At 40.0% G+C, this 22,251-nt stretch overlaps 1 protein-coding gene across 6 annotated transcripts in view; it reads right to left on the bottom strand.

Annotated features, from left to right (window-relative positions):
• Positions 1–22,251, bottom strand: part of Znf385b (zinc finger protein 385B) — a 383,090-nt gene that overhangs the window by 21,986 nt on the left and 338,853 nt on the right. For all 6 annotated transcript variants that reach the window (XM_051184403.1, XM_051184400.1, XM_051184399.1 and 3 more), the window contains one exon: positions 12,197–12,359. In XM_051184403.1, the coding sequence (XP_051040360.1) occupies positions 12,197–12,359 (163 nt within the window). The remainder of the gene's footprint in view (positions 1–12,196; positions 12,360–22,251) is intronic.

Genomic DNA, 22,251 nt, shown 5'->3' with positions numbered 1-22,251 from the left:
GATAGCTGATAGAGCTGTAGAGACAGATGATGATCTGCCTACAGATACCCTTCCAGAAGATGGAAAGGACATTTGTGGGGAGGAGGAAAGCCAAAGAATAGCAGCCAGTCTTCTTTCTGTTCCTGGTTGTAGCGATGGAACCTATGTTTTCTGTATTCCTGATAAGAGCTAGTTCACTGGAAAACTATACAAACACTGTGAACTGGCATCAGACATGAGCAAACATGCTCTTTTATGTTCATAGAGGAAAACTGACAGTTAACTGATGGCAGGCTGGGGCTGCCGGCTTTCAACATGGAGATATGTGGTGATTGATGCCTCCCGTTTTTTCTGGTATATTTGACCTTGTCCCTTCTGGATTAAAAAAACAAAACAAAACAAAAAACTCCAAAAACAAACAAACAAACAAAAAACCAAAAAAGCAAAAAAAAAAAAAAAAAAAAAACAAAAACCAACCAACCAAACAAACAAACAAAAAAACACCAAAACAAAACCAAAACACTACCACTGAGTCACACTCTCTGTCCTCTGGAAAAATCTCTCACCTATCAAACTGTTTGTGTTCTGTCTGGAGATTCATTAGAAATTCTTGCCTAGCAACTCTCTCTTCAAAGGATGTTCTATATTGCCAATATTAACTTATATCATGCTACTGCTATTTGCATTTTCAACAACTATGTGGCTGATATATTTATACAGTAATATTCTGAAGAAATTCTAAGTACTAGGCACTGTGTCATTACTTGATTTTCTATACCATTTTGGGTATCATCATTGAAGTCCATTATGCAGGCTTTGTTTCTTAGAGATTTTACCACTCACACCTACATAAAGTCCCCAAGGTGCACAGCTTTATGTATGGTGGCCCAGGCTGACTCAGCAGACTGGGATCTTCTAGTCACTCATTTAGATTTTCTTCTGGTTAGCTGTCCTACTTAGATTGGATCTATTTGAAGTATCCCTAAAATTCACTTGGCATAGTGTAGGCTGGTTTATTTCACATCTAGCTGGCTAACTTGCTTTTTCATCTGCATAGCTAGTGTTGGCTGGTTTGTCTTACATCTAGCTGGCTAACTTGCTTAACTTCTCAGAGGACTTCCTGTTGGGAGATGCCTGACTTGAGTTACATCTACACTCAGGAAGGAACTATAGAACACCTTCCACACCTGGACCCTGAAAGTGTTTTCCTTACATAGCAGATATGGAAAACAGAGTAGAATACTACTTCAGTCATCAGCCCAGAAACACCAAGTGGTCACAGAAAAATAGAGGAATTACAGCTGGCTTGTAGAAGGCTCTGAGCACAAAAATGTTACACCAATCTGAAGCTGTTGGACTCTTGATGTTTAACGCCACATTACCACATCTCTAGCTAACTTCCAGAAAGCCTGTGTCTTCAAGCATGGCTGATTACTGTGATGCTTACTAATTCCTAATTAACTATGTTTACGCCTAATTTTCATAGGATGGCCTTTAGATTGACTCTGAAAGCAGGTAAACACCATCCAAGTTAAAGTGCCTATTTGCTGAATCAGACTTTGTATGTCCTGTAAGAAAAAAAAAAAAGTATAGAAAAAAGCCCACTTATTTAAAATCACTTAGGACTCACAAAAGTGGGGTGACAAATTCTGTGAGTTCGAAATTGGCCCTGTGTATCTGGGAGCTCTGTACCAATCTAAGGTTCTGACTTAGAAGGCTGTTCTTATTTCCATTTGAAAGCCCCTGTCAATCAAGTTGTGGTCATCAGGCCTTGCCTTGCAGGGAGCTTGTGGTTCAACAAAACATAAGATACTGCCCTCCTTGCCTGAGTGTAGGCCTTTGGCTCCCTTTGTCCCTTGTTCAGGAGCAAAAGCTGCCAGTCTCACACTCACATAAAGCAGGCATGACCAAACACCTCCATGTTGAAAACTGGCAGCTCCCCCTCGCTATCAGTGAACTGGTTTGGATGTTGTGAACTTGTCAATTTTCCCCAGTGAGCACAAGAGAGAGACTGTTTGCTCAAGTCTGAACCTAATGGAAAGCTTTCTCCTGTTTTGTATAGTTTTCCAGCCATTTCACTTGTACAATAGCAAAGTCATATTTCAACATCTTTAGGTTGAAAAATTGCCCCTTTCTGATTTGTCATTAAGAGATGCGAAACAGTTATTTTTGAGGCACCTTTATTATTGAAAACAGAATAAGTAACTCACATCACTCAAATCAAGACCCTTAGGGAAGTAAGGATTCAAAAGCTGGGGACAAGATTAAAAAATCTAATTTTCAAGATAGAATGAGGAAGAGGGTCTCTCTCTTTCTCTTGCTACATGTACGGACCTATTTCAGAGAACACAATTTTAGATTTACAGAGCCAGCCCCCCCCCAAAAAAATGTTTGAATTCAAGCCCATCTTTCTCCTTCCTAGCTACAAGCTCAGCCAAGGGGGAGACTTTGATGCTCCAGGCAGGGGGAGGTGCTCATTGAGGATGGAAGGTCAGCCTGAGAGATGTGGAGGACATTTGCTCTTTCTTCACCTAGTCAGAGCTAAGAAATTACTGCTGGGAAACAAGCTTATAGCCCCAGGCTGCCCTTGGCAGACAGGTACCCAGCCCACATGCTTTATAAACTTAACTAGGTACCGTCTGCTCCAAGAAGACAACTTAGATATTCCAGGGCTAGACACTCAGGCAGCACAAGGAAGCTAGGGATCTTTAAGAATGCATTGCTAAATGCCCATCATACTTTGCTATTTCTTATCTGACTTTTGTCTCTAAATTCAGTCTGTGGCTTTATGAAGTTGTCAAAACCAGCTTAATATTTAAGAACTATAGATGCGGGGAAAGTCGGCCGACTGTGGAAAGTCACTTTTAATTTAAAAGGCTGAGTCTCCAGAGGAATTTCTTTTGGATTGCTTATCCTGCCTGGTCTCAGGAATTGCTACAGTTCTGATCCCTTATTTGATGGGCTTGGCCCCTGGCTTGGGACAATTAGGAGGTGTCACTTTCTAAAATGTGGGGTTTCTAGGTCCCTGGAGGGCAGGGTGGGTACCTTTCAAGCAGATAACAGGACATCTGTTCCACCCTCTTTTAGTTTGCTTTCTTGCAATGAAGTAGTTTTGCTTTGGCATGAGCTCCTGGCATGTACTGCCTTGTCACAGGCTCAAAAGTGATGGACACATGACGATGGATGGAAGCCTCCAAAACTAGGAGCCCAAATCAACCTTTCCTTGTTATGAGTTGCTTGTTTCAGACTCAGGACTGTGGTTAAACTTAGGTGAAGCCGATGCTGACCATAAGAGCAAGAAACAGATAGGGCACTGCTTGGCCTTCGGTTAACCTCACAAGGAGAACACAAACAAATAGTTGAAAGTTCCCTTCCTGTCTGGTCTGTGTCTATCACATATAATCTTCATTAGGGCATAAGGACACATTATGATGGCATGTGAGAATTGAGAAGGAAAGAAATCCTGTTTCTGTCAAATTAAATGTAAGTTCTTTACCTGAGCTCTGTGGACCCCAAGGTACCTAAAATTCAAGGTATACTGACCCTTCAATCACCAGTGCTTGCCACAATGCTGAATAGTCAGTAGGGAACATATATATGCATTATGTATGTGTGCATGCATGCATATATATGTATATATATACATACATACATACATACACACATATATGTACATATATATATATATATATGCGTGTGTGTGGTTGTGTGTGTGTGTCCTGTTCATGTATATGTATGTATGCAGAGCTCAGAGAGCTGTTCCCCAAGTGCACTGTCTATATTTTGTCCTTTGAAACAGGGTCTCTCATTGAAACTCATCAAGTGGGCCAGTGAACTTTCAGGATCCAACTGTCTCCACAGCTCCAGCACAAGGAATACAAGTATTTGCCAGAGAGAGCCACATTTTTTTATGTGGGTTCTGGGGATCAACTAATGTATTCATGCTTGCGAGACAAGCACTTAATCAACTATCCCACATATTTTTAAGTAGATATTAATCATTATATCTTCTGGGTTAGCCAAGGAACTGGGTATAATTCTGGCCGAAAGAAGTAAACAATTTTCCCTAAATGCAAAATGCATGATAGTCAATTTCCACACCCATGGTTCTACATTTATAATTTCAACCAATTATGGATAAAAAAATATTTAGGTAAGAATTACATCTGTATTGAAAATTATAGATATTTGTTTATAGTTATTCTCTAAAGGCAGTAACAAAAATCTTTTCTATAGCATTTATTCTGTGTAGGAGTATTAGGGAGGCTATATGTAGGTTCTGTGCAAACACTTTGCTAAGGAGGCATATGTAGGTTCTGTGCAAACACTTAGCTGTTTTATATAATTAATTTGAACATCTGCAGATTTTAGTATACTTTGGGGGTCCCAGAACCAGTCCCTCATGAACACTAACGAAATGGCTGCACATCAATTCATTTCAGTACTGAGTAAAATAATTTGTTAACAGAGAACTAGGAACAATGATGTGCTAGGAGAAAAATGGCATTTTAACTTAATAGCCATTTTGCTAGTTAAGTTGGCAAAAATTATGAAATTTGGATAGAAATTCAAATATCAAAACGCAAGAATAAAATAGTCTATGGTGAGAAGTAGTTCTAGTATTTATTTATGCTCCTTCATGTTTAAAAGTTAAAAAAAAAAGTGTATTTAGAGGTTAAGTCATTAACAGCCCATAAGAAATGCCCACATAGCCACATGCCAGGAAAGCTTCATAAATAGCTGGAGATTAAATACATGAGTGGATAAAATTCTTACTGATTGACACAAATGCCATCTGGGACTTGCCCGGGAGGCACAGATCACCCAAGTCCTTTAAAGGCTTGCTCTCGATAGCCAAGACTGCCTCTAGCCTGAGTAACTGCTCAACATCTAACACCCGCATTTCTCTCTAAACAAGTGGAAGTGTGTTGGGCTGTCCCTAAGTTCAACACTGTAGTCATACACAGAGGGATCTGTCAACCTGTACCTGGCTGCCTTTATATTGACTTGAGAGGATACCAGAGCTAACTAGGACAACGCTGCCTCATTCACCATCTAGGGCAGGGACCTGGCTTCCTGTTTGTACTCTCTCAGGCTGACACGCTAGAACTATACAGTTAGTTCGGCTATCTTGAGACCAACTCTGCGTCCACTGTTCTTATGGCCGCTGTCTATTAGGAGCTTCCTGTGGTGTCCCTGCTGCCACAATTCTTCTGGGCAATGAACCAGTGGTACTTGGTAGCTCTGCACCTACAAGAAATCTCTACCTGGGCTCCTGTGAAATCCACAACATCCTTAGGACTCTCGGTGTAGGAAACCATGTCTTTAATGCCCTTACGTTCTGTACAGGTGCCAAATCAGCCCCTCTGGGCATTGACAAGGCTGAGCCTGGCATTTTCCACATGCAGAGGATCAAGCTATATCTGGGCCTCCTTGAGCAAGGCTGGGGGAAAGGAATATACTTCTGAAAAGTTCCAGAAAAAACTTTTTGATTTTTGTGTGGCACTAGATATGTTATTAGAATTTGTCCCAGAATCCTAAAAAACTGTCTCACACATGTGCCTTGCCCACAGAATATAAAATACTCATCGAGTAGCTCTTATGTGAGCAGCCACCCTTGTCAGAAAAATATGCCACAACAAGCGAATTTTTATCCTGAAGCAAATAAGAGGAATGCCATTAAAATATAAATAATAACCTTTGTTGAAATCTCAAGGGCATTTGTGGCTATACAAAATTATTCAGTGAGTGTACAAAGTCTTTTATATCCTAGTAGCTTCCCGATGCAGAAATAGTGTGAATAAAATTAGTCAAAGAGATGAATAAAAGTTGAAACAAGAAAGGGCTGAAGATGAGAAAGTATGTAAAGGTGATAAGCTTAATGAAGCACAACCCATGGTTTATGGGGTTGGGAATGTAGTCTACAACATGTCCCCAGTAAATCATAATTTAACAGGTTGATCATAAATCACTTGCACCTTTTTCTGCTTTTTTTTCTTTCTTTCTTTTAAAGCAACCCCAGGAGGCAGTTTTTAAAAGCAGAAAGCGTGACAGTAAACCCTTGGTATTATTTTCCTTGAAGCTATTGCAAATGGTCAGAAGTTTCCCAAGTTACTTTCGAGTGGAGACAAATGTCTGAAGAGCTGTTGGCCTCCCCTTGCAGGTTGCTCTTGTCATGCTCAGGGCACATGGCCAGAGATGGAGGCAGCTTCATCTGTGCAACTTCCTTTGGAGGTCTTCATGATGTACAAGCATTTTGTGAGTATATGAGCTTTAGTATAATGGTCTGTTCTCTTCAGACGAATTGGACCCCAGAATCTGAGGCTTAATATGTTTGTCTTAAATACAGTTAATCTATTACTTTATGAGGGTTACTAAATCTTGGTTTCCTAGATTTGGGTAGATGTATGCCAAATTTATGATGGCACTTACCTGTGAATGACAGGTACTGTCAGGGCAAAAAGTATCCTTTTCTTCCATTTAATAGCACAAATTCCTATTGCTGGATACAGTAAGGGAGACAGCACATTTAGGAAGATCTTGCTGGCTAACAGATGAGATCCAGAGGCTGTCTGAGGAAATCAGAAGCTGTCTTTTGGAAAACTTGGCTCCATTTGTAACGACACATAAAAACTAAACACACAGTGGGACCCCTAAAAAGGGTGAGTCTTTGGGAGAAGCACTCTTTGACAAAATTGAAGATGTTTTTTCATGAGGTAATAGGGAAACATACGTGACTCAATGACAAGCCTTCCCAGGCAAATTACAATGAACTATGTGTGAGGCTATAACAGCTCTGAGTTCACACCAGAGGAATGGCCATTATGCAAAACCCTCACACGCTAACAATTACAATAATCTGCCCTAAGGTGTCCTACCCCAGCACCTCCACCACCATCTCAGTCTCCAAAAGTCATGGGTGTGAAGCAAACAAAACAATCCTCATGTCCTCACTGCCCATGTTTTCAATGGAATGGTTTTAAGTTTCTGTCAGGAATCTGGACAGCACTGAAGATGAACAAAATGCACCTGCTTGGAGGCCAGGTGAGGTTTGTGCCACACTGGCAGTGTCCTTTCTGAGCTTGGACTCATCTCATTCAGCATTATCTGTCTCTGCAGAGTCTGAGCTTTAAGGACATTTTTCAAATGCCTTTTACCTGGAGTGAATGGTTTTATTCAAATTCCCCATATAAATAAAAAGTCCATCACTTCCAAAATAAAGCTCCATCCTATTATAGTTCAGCACTGAAATCAATAGCCACACAAGAATTTTAGGATTATCAATAAAACAATGTATGCTATCCCCTCTCACAGTCACTGGGAGTACCTGACGTGTCTACTGAAGAGTAAAGTATGCTCTTATTCTCTAATTCCGGGAAACAGTTCTTTGGTGATTCACAACTGTATCCCCTGGCATTCTTGCATGTGTTCTAACTCTGAGAAGTTAGGAGCTTTCGGGATCAAATGAGCCTGGAGCAAGAAGCCTGAGTTCCTTGTTGTTCCGGATTTGCTGGGATTTGAGTCATGCAGATTCCCACTCAGGATGCTCTACTTTCCCAGTTCCCAGTTTCCGCTTTTTTGCTGATACCATGTTCTGAGGAGCAACTTGATGATGGTGGTAACTACATATTATTTGTCTTTATATCACTCATTCCTAATTTTGAAATGTTCTAAGACTGAAATGCACTTAAAGGAGGAAAAATAATCTTTCTATTCTTTATTGTAACCCCTCATCTGATCAACATACACACACATACTATATTACACTACAGTACAGAAGTCAACCAACTGTAAGAAAATCCAGCTGGTTGCATGACTGAAGAAAAGGTGGATATGGATTTTTAGCCCTACTTGTTGCAAGGTTCCTGAAGGTTCCATATGAACACATTTATAAGTCTGCATTTTGTAAACCAAGCATGTTAATAATGCTCCTATTGTTGCATTTCATGCAGAACACTCTGAGCCCTTTATTTTTGCTCTTAATTGCATGTGTAAATTTAGCTGGACACTGGAGAACACTCCTCATGCCTTCCTTTGTCTGGAGAGCAACCATTGAAAAGCCTGCTTAGTTCTAAGCCATATATACTTTAAACTAGGAATGTTTTCCTCTGTTATAATAGTTCATTAATTTTTAAAGGCCTTATACAAAGCCTAGGATTATGAAACATGGCTGATTGTGTAGATGATTTGTTTTTTGTAAGAAATAAGGTTTCCTTCAAAGGCTCTGTGAATTTGAACCTATTACAAGTTCTGAAATGCTAAAAAGAACCTTCAGTGTGATCTGTGGGGCATATCATCACAGGAATGGGCAGTGTTTCATGCCATCAGGACACTTGAACTCCAGGGAGAGATTTGGGTACACTGTCTAGCCTATCTGTTCCAGCTATCTTCCTGAAGCTGCCTAATGCTTGCTGTGTTCTGACCCTAATTCTCCCCAACTACTCCAACTACTCCCTCCCTCCCCTTCCTCACTATGTTTCTAACGCCCACTAAAGCATCATTAAAAGTTGGGGCAGATCCTGGGAGACCAGAAAGCTATGTGTCTGTATTTTACATTTAATTGTATCTCAACGTCTAAGGAAGAGTGGACCAGTTATTCTTACTTAACTTTCTTTAGCCTTTAAAAAAATCATGCAGTTGGAATTTCCTATAAACGAGAACCTGCTATTGTAGTTTAAGCCTATTTTGTTTACTGACCCGAGAGAAAGATCCAGAGAGCTTGCCATGTCATTCTGACATTTTTATATCTGCTGGCTCTATTATAACAGATCTCTCTATATTGTACAGACCCAGATTCAACATGAGCCAAATTATGTTTCCAAATACAGCATAAAAGGGGACAAGTTATATCAAGTGTCAAAGTTGCAGGTAGGAAGCCTTCCCCAACCCCTACAAGATGGGGAGTACACATCTTAGAATAGACTGAGCATGCTCTTGCGTAGCATGAAGGATCAAGAGGGGTCTTCAGGGCCATCATGTTCCTCAGGAGACACTTTACATCCTAATTTCATGTCCAATGGTACTCAATGAATCCCAGAACACTGCTCTCCCAAAAGCTGCCTCCCTCAATGCTGGGCTATTTATTTATTTATTTATTTATTTATTTATTTATTTATTTTCCTTCAAAAGTGCTCCCTTAAAACAACATTCTTCTGTAAAGTTGATACTAAAATATGAGACTTGAAGTTGGATTAGTAAATTCTGTGGATATAATAGTTGTCTATGTCGTTGGAAACCAGAAGCTTAGACATCAGATGGCTGACTTCTCATCCAAAAACCTGGGTATCAGAGACACTAAAACCAGTTGAGAGGGGCTGTTCATCCAGAAGGAAAAAAAAAGAAAAGAAAAAAAAAAAAAAAAAAAAACAAAGAACAAAAAACAAGAAAACACTGCTGGGGAATTTTAGTGTCACGGGACTTGACTATCGAGCATGGAGTCCCTGTGGCTGACTCAGTTTCAGCCAACTCTTTAGAGGCAATGTTGTCTGACAAAGCATTTTTTTTTTTTTTTTTGTCTTGTGTTTTTCTCAAACAGGATATTAGATGAATGAGAGACACAGACTAGAATCTGTAATAATGGCAAAGCCTCAGGAGCAGTTCAAGGGCTTAGAACTAGGAGGTTAGCAGTTCACGGTTGGTTATGTTATTTAGATCATAGTCTCTACTTGCGCAAAGCTTCTAATTTTCTCATTTGGAAATTCTATAAAGCACAAAGGAATTCTTGTTTAGAAATGAGTTTCAGCTAAAGGGGAAGAACATATATCTAACAAGTACAACTCAATTATTTTAAAATACTGCTCCCAATTGATGTTGGTGCTTTGTTAGCTCTCATAGAAACAATGTATTTCATTTACATTAATACTTATACAAACCACGAATAATCTAATCAGTGTGTTTGCAAATATATAGATTTTTGAGTAAGGTGTCACTGAAAATTAGGTGCTCCCATATACAAATATTTCCCTTATTGCTGGTGCAAATCTAGGGAGCTTAGCACTGAGAGCTACATGCGGAGAGACTACAGGTACTACAGCAGGCATACAGTAATAGGGAAAGCTGAGACTGTGGGGTTAAAGACAGCCTTACATATACCTTAGAGATGCTACCATTGTGATTTCTGTTTTCATCTCTTCATTCTCATCCCCCAGGGTTTCTCCTGAACCTTGGCTTGCTTCCTTTGTTTAGATCCCAGGCATCCTTGACTCTAGATTGTTCTAATAGCTCACCAGGCAAACAGCTGCCTAGGAGGTCTCTTTGTTTCAGGAACATAAGTCCTTGGTGAATACTAACATTCAAATGTTGGAAGAAAAACCTTGAATTGTTGAAATGTATTTCCACAGTCTTCAGTGAGCACCCTATAAGCCTAAGAGAGGCTGCGATTATAGCCTGGTCTTTCTCGTCTGCATTTTCTATGTCCACATTGCTGTGTCCTTGATTCTATCTCCTCTACAATCTGACTTTTTCTACTCCACTCTATACTCATTCCTTTTACTACTGTCCTTAGAGCAAACACAGTTCCCAAATAGTTGCAGGGTTTGATCATATTTGATTGTGATGCTGGAGTATTTATAGAGCCCACTGGCTCTTTGATTAACTCAAGCCACAAAATAAACTGAAGGAATGGGTGACACTAACTTCCATTATTTTATCCTTTTACTGGTAAGTTCTGCTGGAGGTAAAGACCACAGTTCAGGTAATAAAACCTTTGGCAGAGCATTGCTTCATAAAGGCAACAATATTCTGTGGGAAATGAAAGCTGGCAGGAAGTCAGGGGATGAGGGACTCTGCTCTTCCAAACACAGGGCAAACCCTAGCAGATAACTGTCTTCACGTTGGCCTCACCATGTGCTGTGATGCTGGCTGTGAAATTGCACACATGGAAATAATGTTTGGTGTCTATGCTAATAACTGCTTTAGCCACAGGTTAAGTATTAGCTTTTATATTTGTCTATAAGGGGTTTTGTTCTATACAAGGTTAGAAGTGCTATGTAACAATCAAGTATTTATCATGTTTCTCTGATAAGATAATTTGGTGACCTTATCATATAAAGCACAAAGAATCGTTATTAACACCAAATTTGGTAGCTTAATTCTAAACTGAAGTCCATGCTTTTGGAGCCAGCATCTAAAGAACTTAAGCAATAATGTTTCCTTTGTACATAGTTTTCTTATTTGAAGAGGCTTTCTGAACTCTCCTCTTACAGTAATGGATTTGCTGGTCTCCAGTGGCCCTGGGCAGTCATGGGTAAGCATTCTTCAGCTTCCTCCTCAAGTGCTGCAGGGGTTTTGATGATCAGGAGAGAACCTGAAGTGTGCATTTCCCACAACATAGAAGTCCCAAATGCCAGAATCAAACATAAAGAATGAGACACGTCCTCCTAGTGTCCTTTAACAGACACTGTTCCTCAGCTAGCCACTAAAACAGGATGACAAATCCATTATGGGTCCCAAGGGCAGCTGTGAGAGGGAAGCCTATCAAGATCCAATTTCATGGTATCCACACTGAAAAGGAGAGAGACGATTTTGTTTCGAATTGAAAGAACTCACTCAGATAATACAGGTTCTGGATTAAAGAATTTTCTTGTGAGGCTCTTCCATCAATAGCACATTTCTAATTATATGTTAAGGCTTTCTGTTAGGCAATTCATGGCATTGTAAATAATTCCTTTAAATTATTTGGGTCAATTTGTAATTGAGCTTCACAAAGGTGTTATGAAGTCAGAATCTGTTACTTCTAAGCAAATTTTCATACCCACAAATGTCATTCTCTCCAAAAAACATCACCCCCAACTCTTCACTAAGATTAGAAGATACAAAAAAAAATCCATTATTAACAAGCTTGAGAATCTCTTCCCAAAAAAGCCTGTAACACAAACTAAACATAAGAGGAACAGAAAGAGGGATTATCACTGCTTTATATCCATTACTTGATGCTTGTCAGAACACGAGAGAGCTAGCCTTTGATTATTTTAATACATATATACTTATATACACACATATATTTAAATGCATATATTTTACAACATGGAATGGCAACATATCAAATGTTTACATTCTGTGCTAACACATATTCCTTCCTGTGAAGGAAACATCATATTACAAAAATAAATCATGGAGAGTTACATGCAACATCCAAGGGGGAGGAAAATGGGGTTGGGGTGGGTGGGTTGGGGTAGGAGGAACACAACAATGCCAAAGAACAAAAAGTGTCATTGACCTGATTTGTCAGAGCTGTCGCCTGTGATTGGCCTGATGGAGCAGCTGGGATTAGCCTTTGCGCTGTCCTTGGAAGAAACCATTTTGGGTTTATTTTTCGTTGCCTCTAGTGCTTTGACCTTCTTGGCATGTTTACTTCCTTTGTAGTGGGCCTCGGCCTGGCTCTACAAAGGAGAACAAATCAGGCTCATTTGTTGCTACTTACAAACACCACTGATGGATGAGCATGCAGGAAAAAAATACAATCAATCATAGGCACCACAGACATTTACAAGTCAGTGCTTGACTACACATCTGGCATTTATAAAACCAAGAGGTTTCAACATATCAAACCTTGCTCTATAACAACCTAGAAGTCACATGAGTGGACCATAGGATCAGGACATGAGATTGGCCAGCAATGCCCTCCAACCTCGGTTCATGCCAGGGAACCTTGCTTTCTCAAGATTTTGCTGGTACATTTGCAGCAAGTATCCTATTCACACTTGCAGACATCATGAACTTCCATAATCACTGCTCTTGGGCTGAAGACTTGTCTGCTCTGTGTCTAGTTCCCCATGGTCTCTGCTCTGAGATCAACTACAGTGACAAAGTAACATGTAAAACAGATGCTGCTGAAATGAACAGGGCACTGCATTTTGTAGATATCTGCAGGCACTTAGTATGCCACCTTGGATGGTTCCAGTTTCAATTATAGCTCATGCCATAAGGGAGCTAAAGACAATCCTTGATCTCAGATGTGACTTTCACATCAAAGCTCTTGTACATAAAACATACATAGCACTGTGACTTCAATACCAGATCAAAGGAAGGAGAAAGTGAGACAAGAGACAACATCAAATTACAATAAACCTAGAAGACATTTAGTTAATTTAACGACATTTGGAAAGTTACCTTCTATCTAAACAAGGTCATTTGGCATCTTGCTTACTGTACATATTGATAAATAAAAACTAAATTCATTTGAATTTCATTCTGAATAGAATGAAAATAAAAACATGAATATAGTAAAAAAAAGACATGGTAGGTATAATGACAGCTATAAATTTACATATATAAGAAATTGTATATATACAAGATGGGACTTTATTAGAGGATTTTTGACCTAATAAATTTTCCTACAATAGTTTTCTTTGAAATCTGTGTGTGTCTGAAGATGGTCAAGGCGAACAAAGCTTCATAGGTCCATGAAGTAACAGATGTCATGCAGACCCACTCATGAGGAAGTGGGCAAACACAGCCAAAAGTGATATGGGGGGTGCAGAACAAAACCAAAGGGGACCAGAGAGGTGTAGCCTTGATGGTGACTTCCTAAAACTGGCAGTTTTGATTGAAGATTTGAAAGGAGAGTCACACATGAATTGGTAGAGGAAAGTTAACTTTCGGTGGGAGAATTCTGGCCCTGGGAAAGCATTGGTGCTGGAAAGCCAGAGGTGTGGGTATGGCTGGAAAGGGGAGAGGGCCACATAGGCCACTTGGTAGAATATCTACATGGGGAGGCTAATGAGAGCGGTGTGTACTGTCTTGGGGAGCAGGATATCAGAGTTGAAATTCTCCAGCAAATGCACAATGCTACGGATTTCAAGTGAGGAGGATTCCTACAATGCTATTCATTATATTTATTGGCTGAGTATGACAAGGAAGCAAGGAGAATATGGGTTTATTTATGAGTAATATGAATGTGACAAAAATGTTCTGATTATAGTAATAGCCCAAGTTCCTAGAAACATTAGTCATTATTGGTCCTGTATTTTTTTTTTAATTTTTATTTATTTATTTATTTATTTATTTATTTTTTGCTTAAATGGAGCCAACCAAGTTTCTTGGTCATTACTCAATATAGCAATATAGAGTGTTCTTCGAAAATGCCACATTTGCCTAAGCCATCTATCTCAAGCTGTGGTGTGTGTGTGTGTGTGTGTGTGTGTGTGTGTGTGTGTGTGTGTGTGTGTGTGTACTGGTAATGTTTCCCTAACTCCCTGGCTTGTTTTGTTCCAACTCAAACAGCACACCTAACGTCACTATTCGGCAATTCTACACACCTGTTTCCATGGAACTGGAACTGGGGAACATCAATTCAGTGTCCCATTACTTGTGTACCACAATGGGAGAAAAGCCTAGTTTTGCCAAATGCATAAATGATGAGATGAAGGTAGGTGTTCTTGCTGAACATTATAGCAGTCTGAATATGTGGAAAAGATGCAATGAGTTGAATGTTCTATCTATACATTTGCTGTCCCATTGGAGTAGGAGGAACTCAGTGGTTTTTCAGAGCTCTTTAACATTGGTGTGTGTGTGTGTGTGTGTGTGTGTGTGTGTTTTCCATGCGGGCTAGGAAATGGGTGTGAAAACATTATACTGGGTAGAAGTGTCATCTAAGAAAAGGCCCATTGTGCATTACAATTAAAAATACACCAGTGACTCCCCGTGTGTATAACCTTTGTCACCCAAGGCCTGTGCTAAGTGGAACTACTTCTTTTCTCAGTATGTTCCCACCATTATGTTTTTAGCTTTTCACTGACTTATCATTGCTCTTACTTAGTGTGCTCAGAGATTTCTCATATTCTTTGCCAAGGTTAGAAAAAAAAAATCCCAGGGGAAAAGAAAAAGCATTATTAGATTCTACTTATTAGCAAAGAAAGGTGAAATCAAGTGTAGTTGGTAGTTTCAGTCAGCTTTGGCTGCCAAAGTTATCTTCTGAGGGAGTCATAGCTGGGAGATTGCCTTGATCAGAGAGACTTATATGCGTATCTATGGAGCATTTTCTTGACTGATAATTGATGTAGGAGGCCCAGTCCATTGTGGGCAGTGCCATCCCTAGGCTCTAGTTTTAGGCTGTATAAAATCAGACAGCTGAACAGAAGGTCCACGGTGAGCCAGGAAGCAGAGTTCCTTAGTGGTTCCTACTTTAGTTCCTGCCCTGACTTCTCTCAGTCTTGGATTATGACCCAAGAGTGTGATCTGAAATAAATGCTTCTTCCCTCTAGTTGCTCTTGGTCACAGTGTTTATCACAGCAACATAAAGCACACTAAACAATAGCTATAAACTAGGGAAATAAATGAAACTTTAAAAAACGTACAACGGAAATAACAGTGATGACTATTGTTCCCGAGCACTGTCCCAGGATGAGCACACACTGCACGAATTAGCTCATGTGATCCTCATGGTATCCTGTGCCTGGCTGCATTATCAGCCAGTGTCTTGAAAACAAGAAACTAAATAGACTAAAGCAGATAACTCATCCACAGTCACACAGCTAGGAAGGCATTCAGTAGATAGGAAGTGCTTAGATGTTTATCTCTATTTAATTATATACCCATACATATCTCCATAAGCCTGCACTAAGTTTACATTGTAATTTTGCTGGAAATGGAAAGTTACAAGACAGTACACCGCCCTAAACAACACAGAAAGGGATTAGACCTTAATTCCACTGAAATGTCTACGAATAGGAATAGCTATCTAATTTTGGAGGAAGATAATATTTTAGGCTCAATCCTTTTAATGACTACGTAAGAAATCCCTGAAGTCCTACTTTTTAGTTATATGCCAAGGCACTAGGATACCCCCCTTTGTAATTTTTAGAGAGTCTCATGTAGTCAAGGCTAGTCTCCAACTCATTATGCCGCAGAGGCTGGCCTTGAACACCTGACCCTCCTGCCTCTGCTTCTCAAGTGCTAGGATTACAGGCATGTGGCACTGTGTGAGGTTCTAAGGAGACATTTCTAGGCCTACTCTACTCAAGTGCACTGAGTAGTTTAGGATTATTTAGTGCCCTTTGGCTCAAGAACATGCTTCTCTAAATATAACTTCCATGTACAAGATGAACAGAGTGTGATTTCCTCATTACTATTTCCTGGCATCAGGGAAGAAAGTTAACAGCATCAGTTAACACTTGAGATAAAGACCCAGCTAAGTGATACCTCACTGTGTGTCAGGATAGAAAGGGCTCTCCACAATGTGACCCACTTTCTTTGAGTTTGGGGCACGGAGAAGTAGGCATTGAGGGTCCTTGGCTCCCACTGACTGGTGTTTGGGGCAAGTGAAGTGGCCTATTTCAGAACAGGGAGAGTGGCAGGCACCTCTTATTTGGCATACTTCTACTTTTTTTTTTTTTTGGTTCATGGCAATTTGCTGTCCTCAGTGTTTCATCTGAGGCAATGTCAACAGCTTCTGCCTCCTGGGCAAATCTTCAAGTGAAAGTGAGACACTGTTAAATAGCAGCAACACTGGCCCTACTTCATTAGCAAGGAGGCACCTTAACTAAGGAGTGAAAGAGGCGAGGATAAGAGCCAGAAAACTCATGGCACCAGGTGACACCACAATCAAACTCCCGTCAACAATGGTCTTGCTTGGCCAGGCTGTCCTTCATTACAGTCCAGGGACTGATCAGCAGGCAATGGCTATCTAGCGTAAATGGCTTCAAAAGAGCTGCTGTAATCCCCCCTGGTAGTGAGCAATGCTTGGGGATGCGGCTTGGCACTAAGACACATGCTTTGTTGCACAGGGCCCTGGGTTTGAGCCTGAGCATCCAAAAAGGAGAAGGAAGAAGAAAGCTCCTGTGAAGAACTGGAAGAAATAGAACGGGCTGCTGGAGTGACTATGCTGACCTCCACCTAGGAACTGATAGGGTCTAGGCTCGTAGTTTAGGGGACCCTTCTGTAGCTCCTAGAATACCCACTGTCCACTGGGAAAATAGCTTTCACAAGAAATGACGTCCAGGGATACATTTTCTTCCGTTTATTCCCTTTGGTAACAAGTCCCTTTGATTTCCCAAATCCTCAACATTTCTCAGAACCTCATTGGTCCAAATTTAAAAAAAAAAAATAATGAATTAGACAAGGTTTTGATTTAAAAATGTAACACAGTATTCCCAGTGAGACATTTTAAACTCTACAGTGCTCTCACCTCTGGGTTTCACTGAGTTCTAATTTCTGCCTCAGAGAGGTGTCTTCGGTCTCCATGATTTCGAATCATGTTCACTGTGTAAGGAAAGGCAAACTCATGAAGTGCTAGGGAGTGCCTGACTCTTTACTTACGGGAACTGATCTTCTGTATTTAAAGAAGTAAGTACAATCGTTTCCTTGATTGAAGAAAATATCTAATCTACACTATGGTGGGTGTCACTTTCTCCACTTAGATGTCGAAGTGTTCAGCAATGTCATGAGGGAAGCAGCTACCGCTAGTTAATGTTAGATAAGATGGGCTGTGTTCAGGGTGGTACGGCTACCGAGTACTGAGTATTGTCAGTTAAAAATAAATAAATAAATAAACACACGCACACACACACACACACACACACACACACACACACAAACCAACAAAAAAATTCTACATAAAACACCTAAATAATTAAAATCCTAAGTAAAACCGATGCCAAGTAATCCATCATAAATAGGCTAATAAATTTGGTTTTTCTAAAATCAATTTGGCACGTGCCATGTGTTGGACAGTGTGACATCTGAAAAATGGAAGATCACACTGACCCTTTACCCTGCCACACACACTGAAGATCAGTAGATGAACACACACACACACACACACACACACACACACACACACACACACACACACACACACCACAATCCAAAGTACAAGATGAAAAAATAACCCAAAGCAAGAGGTTGAAAAAAACAGCAGGGACGGAACAGTTAACTACCGTAGGAGTCAGTGAATAGGGAAAACAGATCTCTTCAGATTGTAGGAGACCATGGAAGCTCCTCAAAAGAGGACACTGAGGTTGGGCACTGTTTCTGGAGTGGGCTCTGAGGTGACAGTGCATGGCAGGAGGCACTTAGGGCAAAGAGAACAGCATGTGCTGGACAGCATGTCCTTTGAACTACAGTGTTTCCTGGCATATGTGCTTTTAGCTTCTCTACAGTACACTGATAAACAACAGAGGAATGTTGCTGAACTGTGCTACCTTAAAAATTATGTCCCTTGTAAAATGGGAACCATTACAGTGCTTTTCAATTGCACATCAAATGCTCTATTAGTGAACGTTTTGGATAGAAAGTGATTGTGGCATTAGATGCTTCTTTTACATTATGGATTTTATCCTGTGTGCTAAACTATAATCCTGTATCATCAGTAAAACACTATGATAATTATTTGAGATAAAACCGTGACACTTTGAAACCCATCAACGATTTAACAAATTAAAAATTACCGAATAGAAGCTAAGTAGTTGCTTGAGTCTTTTCCTTATCACAAAATTAAATTTTCTTTCCATAAACTCTTTTTAACTAGTAAAAAAAAATTGTATGTACTTTTGCATTGACAAGATTTGATACTCCCCAGAGACAGGGTCACAATATAACAAATGCTAAGAAACACCCAAGAGAGAGGCTTATTCAACCCAAAGATTGCTAGTAAACCTTTCTTCTGATATTGGTCCTTTTATGGTCTGCAGAATCAATAAGGACCTATGACTGGCTTTGGTATTCACCCTTTTCAATCCTCATTTAGTGGAACCTGTTGGAAACAAAATGTCCAGACAAAATTATAACCAAGTTGAGCTTTTCAGCCTCAAAAGACTCTATGTCTTAGCTAATTTCTAAGATCTACCTAGTGTGAACCAATTCTGGTTTCTATACTCCATCCAGAGCCTAGACACTGTTTAACTCCAGAAGGCACCATGATTCATCATGGACGGTATCCTCCAGGCTAAGGGTAGCAAGCAGGCCAGCACCCTAAACATGGCATTCTATACATATGACTGTATAGCCTAGAAGAACTCCCCTCCCCCCTCCGCCAACTCCAAATCTTTCTGCATCACTAAAGGGAGAAACAGTGGCTCTCCAGGAGGAACATGCTGTGCACTCTAGACTGCTAATTCTCTTTGGGCCCAATTTAAATTCCATCAGATATTAGAGACAGAAGAAGAGTTCTAGGGTCACAGCTGCTTCAGAATGCTGCTGTTTGATACTCAAGCTTTACACAGACATTGCTTCACTTTGTACATTTCAACAGAGGCAAATTAATCCATTTCTTAAAAATACTGAGATCTTTAGTGCACTTCAAAGTAATTTTCCCAGTACATCTTATGAGTCGCCTGGGAGCCTTGCTGCCTGTGTTTCTGCTTGGCATACACCTGAACATGATGACTAGCAATAGGTGAGAGCTTGAGTTAATAATCAGCTGGGCTGGGGTGTAGAGTGAGGACTGCTCTTCCTAAGAAGTACAGTGGCTGCTCACCCAGTTTCAAGTGAGCAGAGCTGTCATTTCTCCCAGTTTTAGACTTCACTTTAGTCATCTAAAGGGGGATTGTTAATTTTAGATGATTCTCAGCATCTTAGCTTCTTTCCTTAGGGATCCAACTGCATACTGTTTTGCCAATTTAGGGTTGATAAGGGCAGGCATAAGGCACTGTTACTTGGAAGCGCCTGTATTTCAATTGCGATCTGCCTGCAGGTCTTTTGATGTGTTCAGTCCTGTTCTCTCTCTTTCCTAGTTGCTCATTCCATTTCAAATTAGGTCATAATTAAAACTGATCTCTGAAACAAAACAAAAATGAACAAACAAAAAAGCAAACTAAGTTTATCACATACACAATCTAAGGTAAAGTTCAACCCAGGCAATTCCTTTCTTAATTGTGTTCATAAACAGTGAAAATTATAGAGTGCGTTTTGCAAAATATTTTTCTTTTACCAATCAAATGGGAGAATGCTTATGTGAATTCCTCAACACCGGCACTTAGCATCACAATTCTGTTAGATGCCATTATAGTTTACTTGGGAATTTGGCAAGAAGTGTTTGAGATGAGTCATCTTTAAAACAACAGGACTATTTATTCAGCATTTGACTGCAGTTTTGTAAATTTCGAGGGGTCCTTATGCTGTCTTCTGGGCTGGGGATCAGCACCGAACACAGAAACTATTAAGTGAATACCTCATACGTAACTGAAGTCCTAGTAAGGTCCCAACAGTTGAACTGGGGGAAGATGAAGCAATAAACTGTGGTGGGGTGTGCTCTACCATGCTTCAATCAAAGGGGAATGGGTGCTAACCCCAGAGAATCCACTCAAAAAGCTACACTCTCTAAATGGTTATATCCAGCACAGGAGGGAAGGGCTTTGCACACTGACTTGACTAAAATATGAAATAGTAAGTAAAAAAAAAAAAAAAAAAAAAAAAAACCAAACCCATTTTTATAATTTAGGAAATACTTAGTTTTCTTTAAAATTATCCATACAGGGACTGAACTCCTTTGAATGTTTTATCAAGCACATAGATTTTATTTTGTGTTTTTTTTGTCTTTTCATTATTTTGGGATTTTCCCCACAGTATTTAAAAGTTAATTATTTCTCTGGTTCTGTGAGATAAGAGGGCATCTCTGACTGTGCACTGACTCCAGTTTCACTTGCTTGGTTGGCGTATTTGGGAGGACCACGTGCTTTCAATGGGGCACTACTGTGCCCCTTTACCTAATCAACCCAAACCTTCTGAACTATCTCATAAATTAGCTCTCAGACTTTCACATGTTTACTTTGAATCCGCCCAAGAAAGAATTACACTCATTTCCATATTAAAGATATTAACAGAAATGACACCACATAAGTCTAAAATGAGAACCTACATTGTGTTCCTTAAAGTCGACTACAGTGGTAGAGCAACTCTGAGAGTTCCATGCTCACATAACGGGGTAAACATGGCTCTAGCGGTACTTTATATGTCCATTACTCATTTGACAATCTGTTTTACAGTTATTCAAAAACTCATATTTCAAAGTGCCAAATTAAGGACTAAGCCCCAGCATAAGGTTATGTGTCAGAGTAAATAAAATATGAAGAGCAATACAATAAACTCTCATAATGTATGAATATAACTAAGGGTGAATAATGAGACAACACATATCCAACCTCTCCATGAGAATTGTGTCTTTACATTAAAGCAGCAGATTAAACCTGAAGTTTTCATTCTAAATTAATATTTGCAGCCTTCATTACACATAGGAGCTTCTTCTACTTGAGGCAAAATAGGAATAAAAATGTCTGCAGGTCTGATTCACCAAAAATTCTGAAATATTTTCATCAGCAAATGCTAATGGGATCCCCTTTGAGATTCTGTGTGATATTTTCTAGAAGTTCTACTGGGACCAGCAAGATGACTCAGTGGGAAAAGGCACCTGCAGTCAAGCCTGATGACCTGAGTTCACTCCCCAGAACTCACACTCTGCAAGTAGAACCAACTCCCACAGATGTTCTGCTGATCAGTAAGTTACAACAGAGGTTGTTCACATAGAACATATGGTAAGATCAGTGTGAATTATTTTAATCAAACATTTCCTTGAATGTGATCCATGTATATGGGAACTAGGAAGGAAAATCTACAATCTGAAAGTTAGCCCTGAGGGTTTGCTCTTTCTATTCATGCAATAAACATATGTTGAATACCTAATATTTTCCAGGCCTCACTCTAGGTGTTGAGACACACACTACCGAAGCTTGCATTCTAATCTGGGGACATAGAAAAGAGATAATGAATCCATATATGTGTAGAATATTGGGGAAGGGGTGTTAAGTGCCAAATGACACATTTTCTGACTATGGTGCACCATCCCCTGGAAACAGGAAGAATAAAGTGGCGCACAGTAGTGGTGTAACATTTTAGGTACCCAGGACACTCTGTGGAAGGGAATTTGCACAGAGACTTGAATGAAGCAGACAAGGTAGGGATCTAGAGGTAATTTTGGCACAGGGAACACTTGCTGGCACATCCTTCCTTGCTCAGTCATCAAATACTGCTTATTCTTAGCTCTTCCTGAGGTTTTACCCCAAGCTTTCCAGCCTACTCTGTCCAATTTCACCCACATTACAGCATGCAAAACTACCTGTACACCAGATTCTGGGTGTCCATTCTGAATATCAAAGTATCTTAAGCAAATATCCAAAACTAATGGCAGACATTGCTGTTTCCCTCTCTGAACTATCTAGTCATTCCCCTATGCTATCAACACCATCTCTGTTGAAAGGACGGGGGCACCCTCATTATCACACTCCACACCCACATTCTGTCAATTGTCTGATCTTAGGGATTTCACTCATGTACATCTCT

Source organism: Phodopus roborovskii, unplaced genomic scaffold (genome assembly GCF_943737965.1).
Source record: "Phodopus roborovskii unplaced genomic scaffold, PHOROB, whole genome shotgun sequence".
NCBI lineage: Eukaryota > Metazoa > Chordata > Mammalia > Rodentia > Cricetidae > Phodopus > Phodopus roborovskii.
Note: the sequence above shows the minus strand (reverse complement) of the source record. Positions and strands in the feature narration are given on the sequence as shown.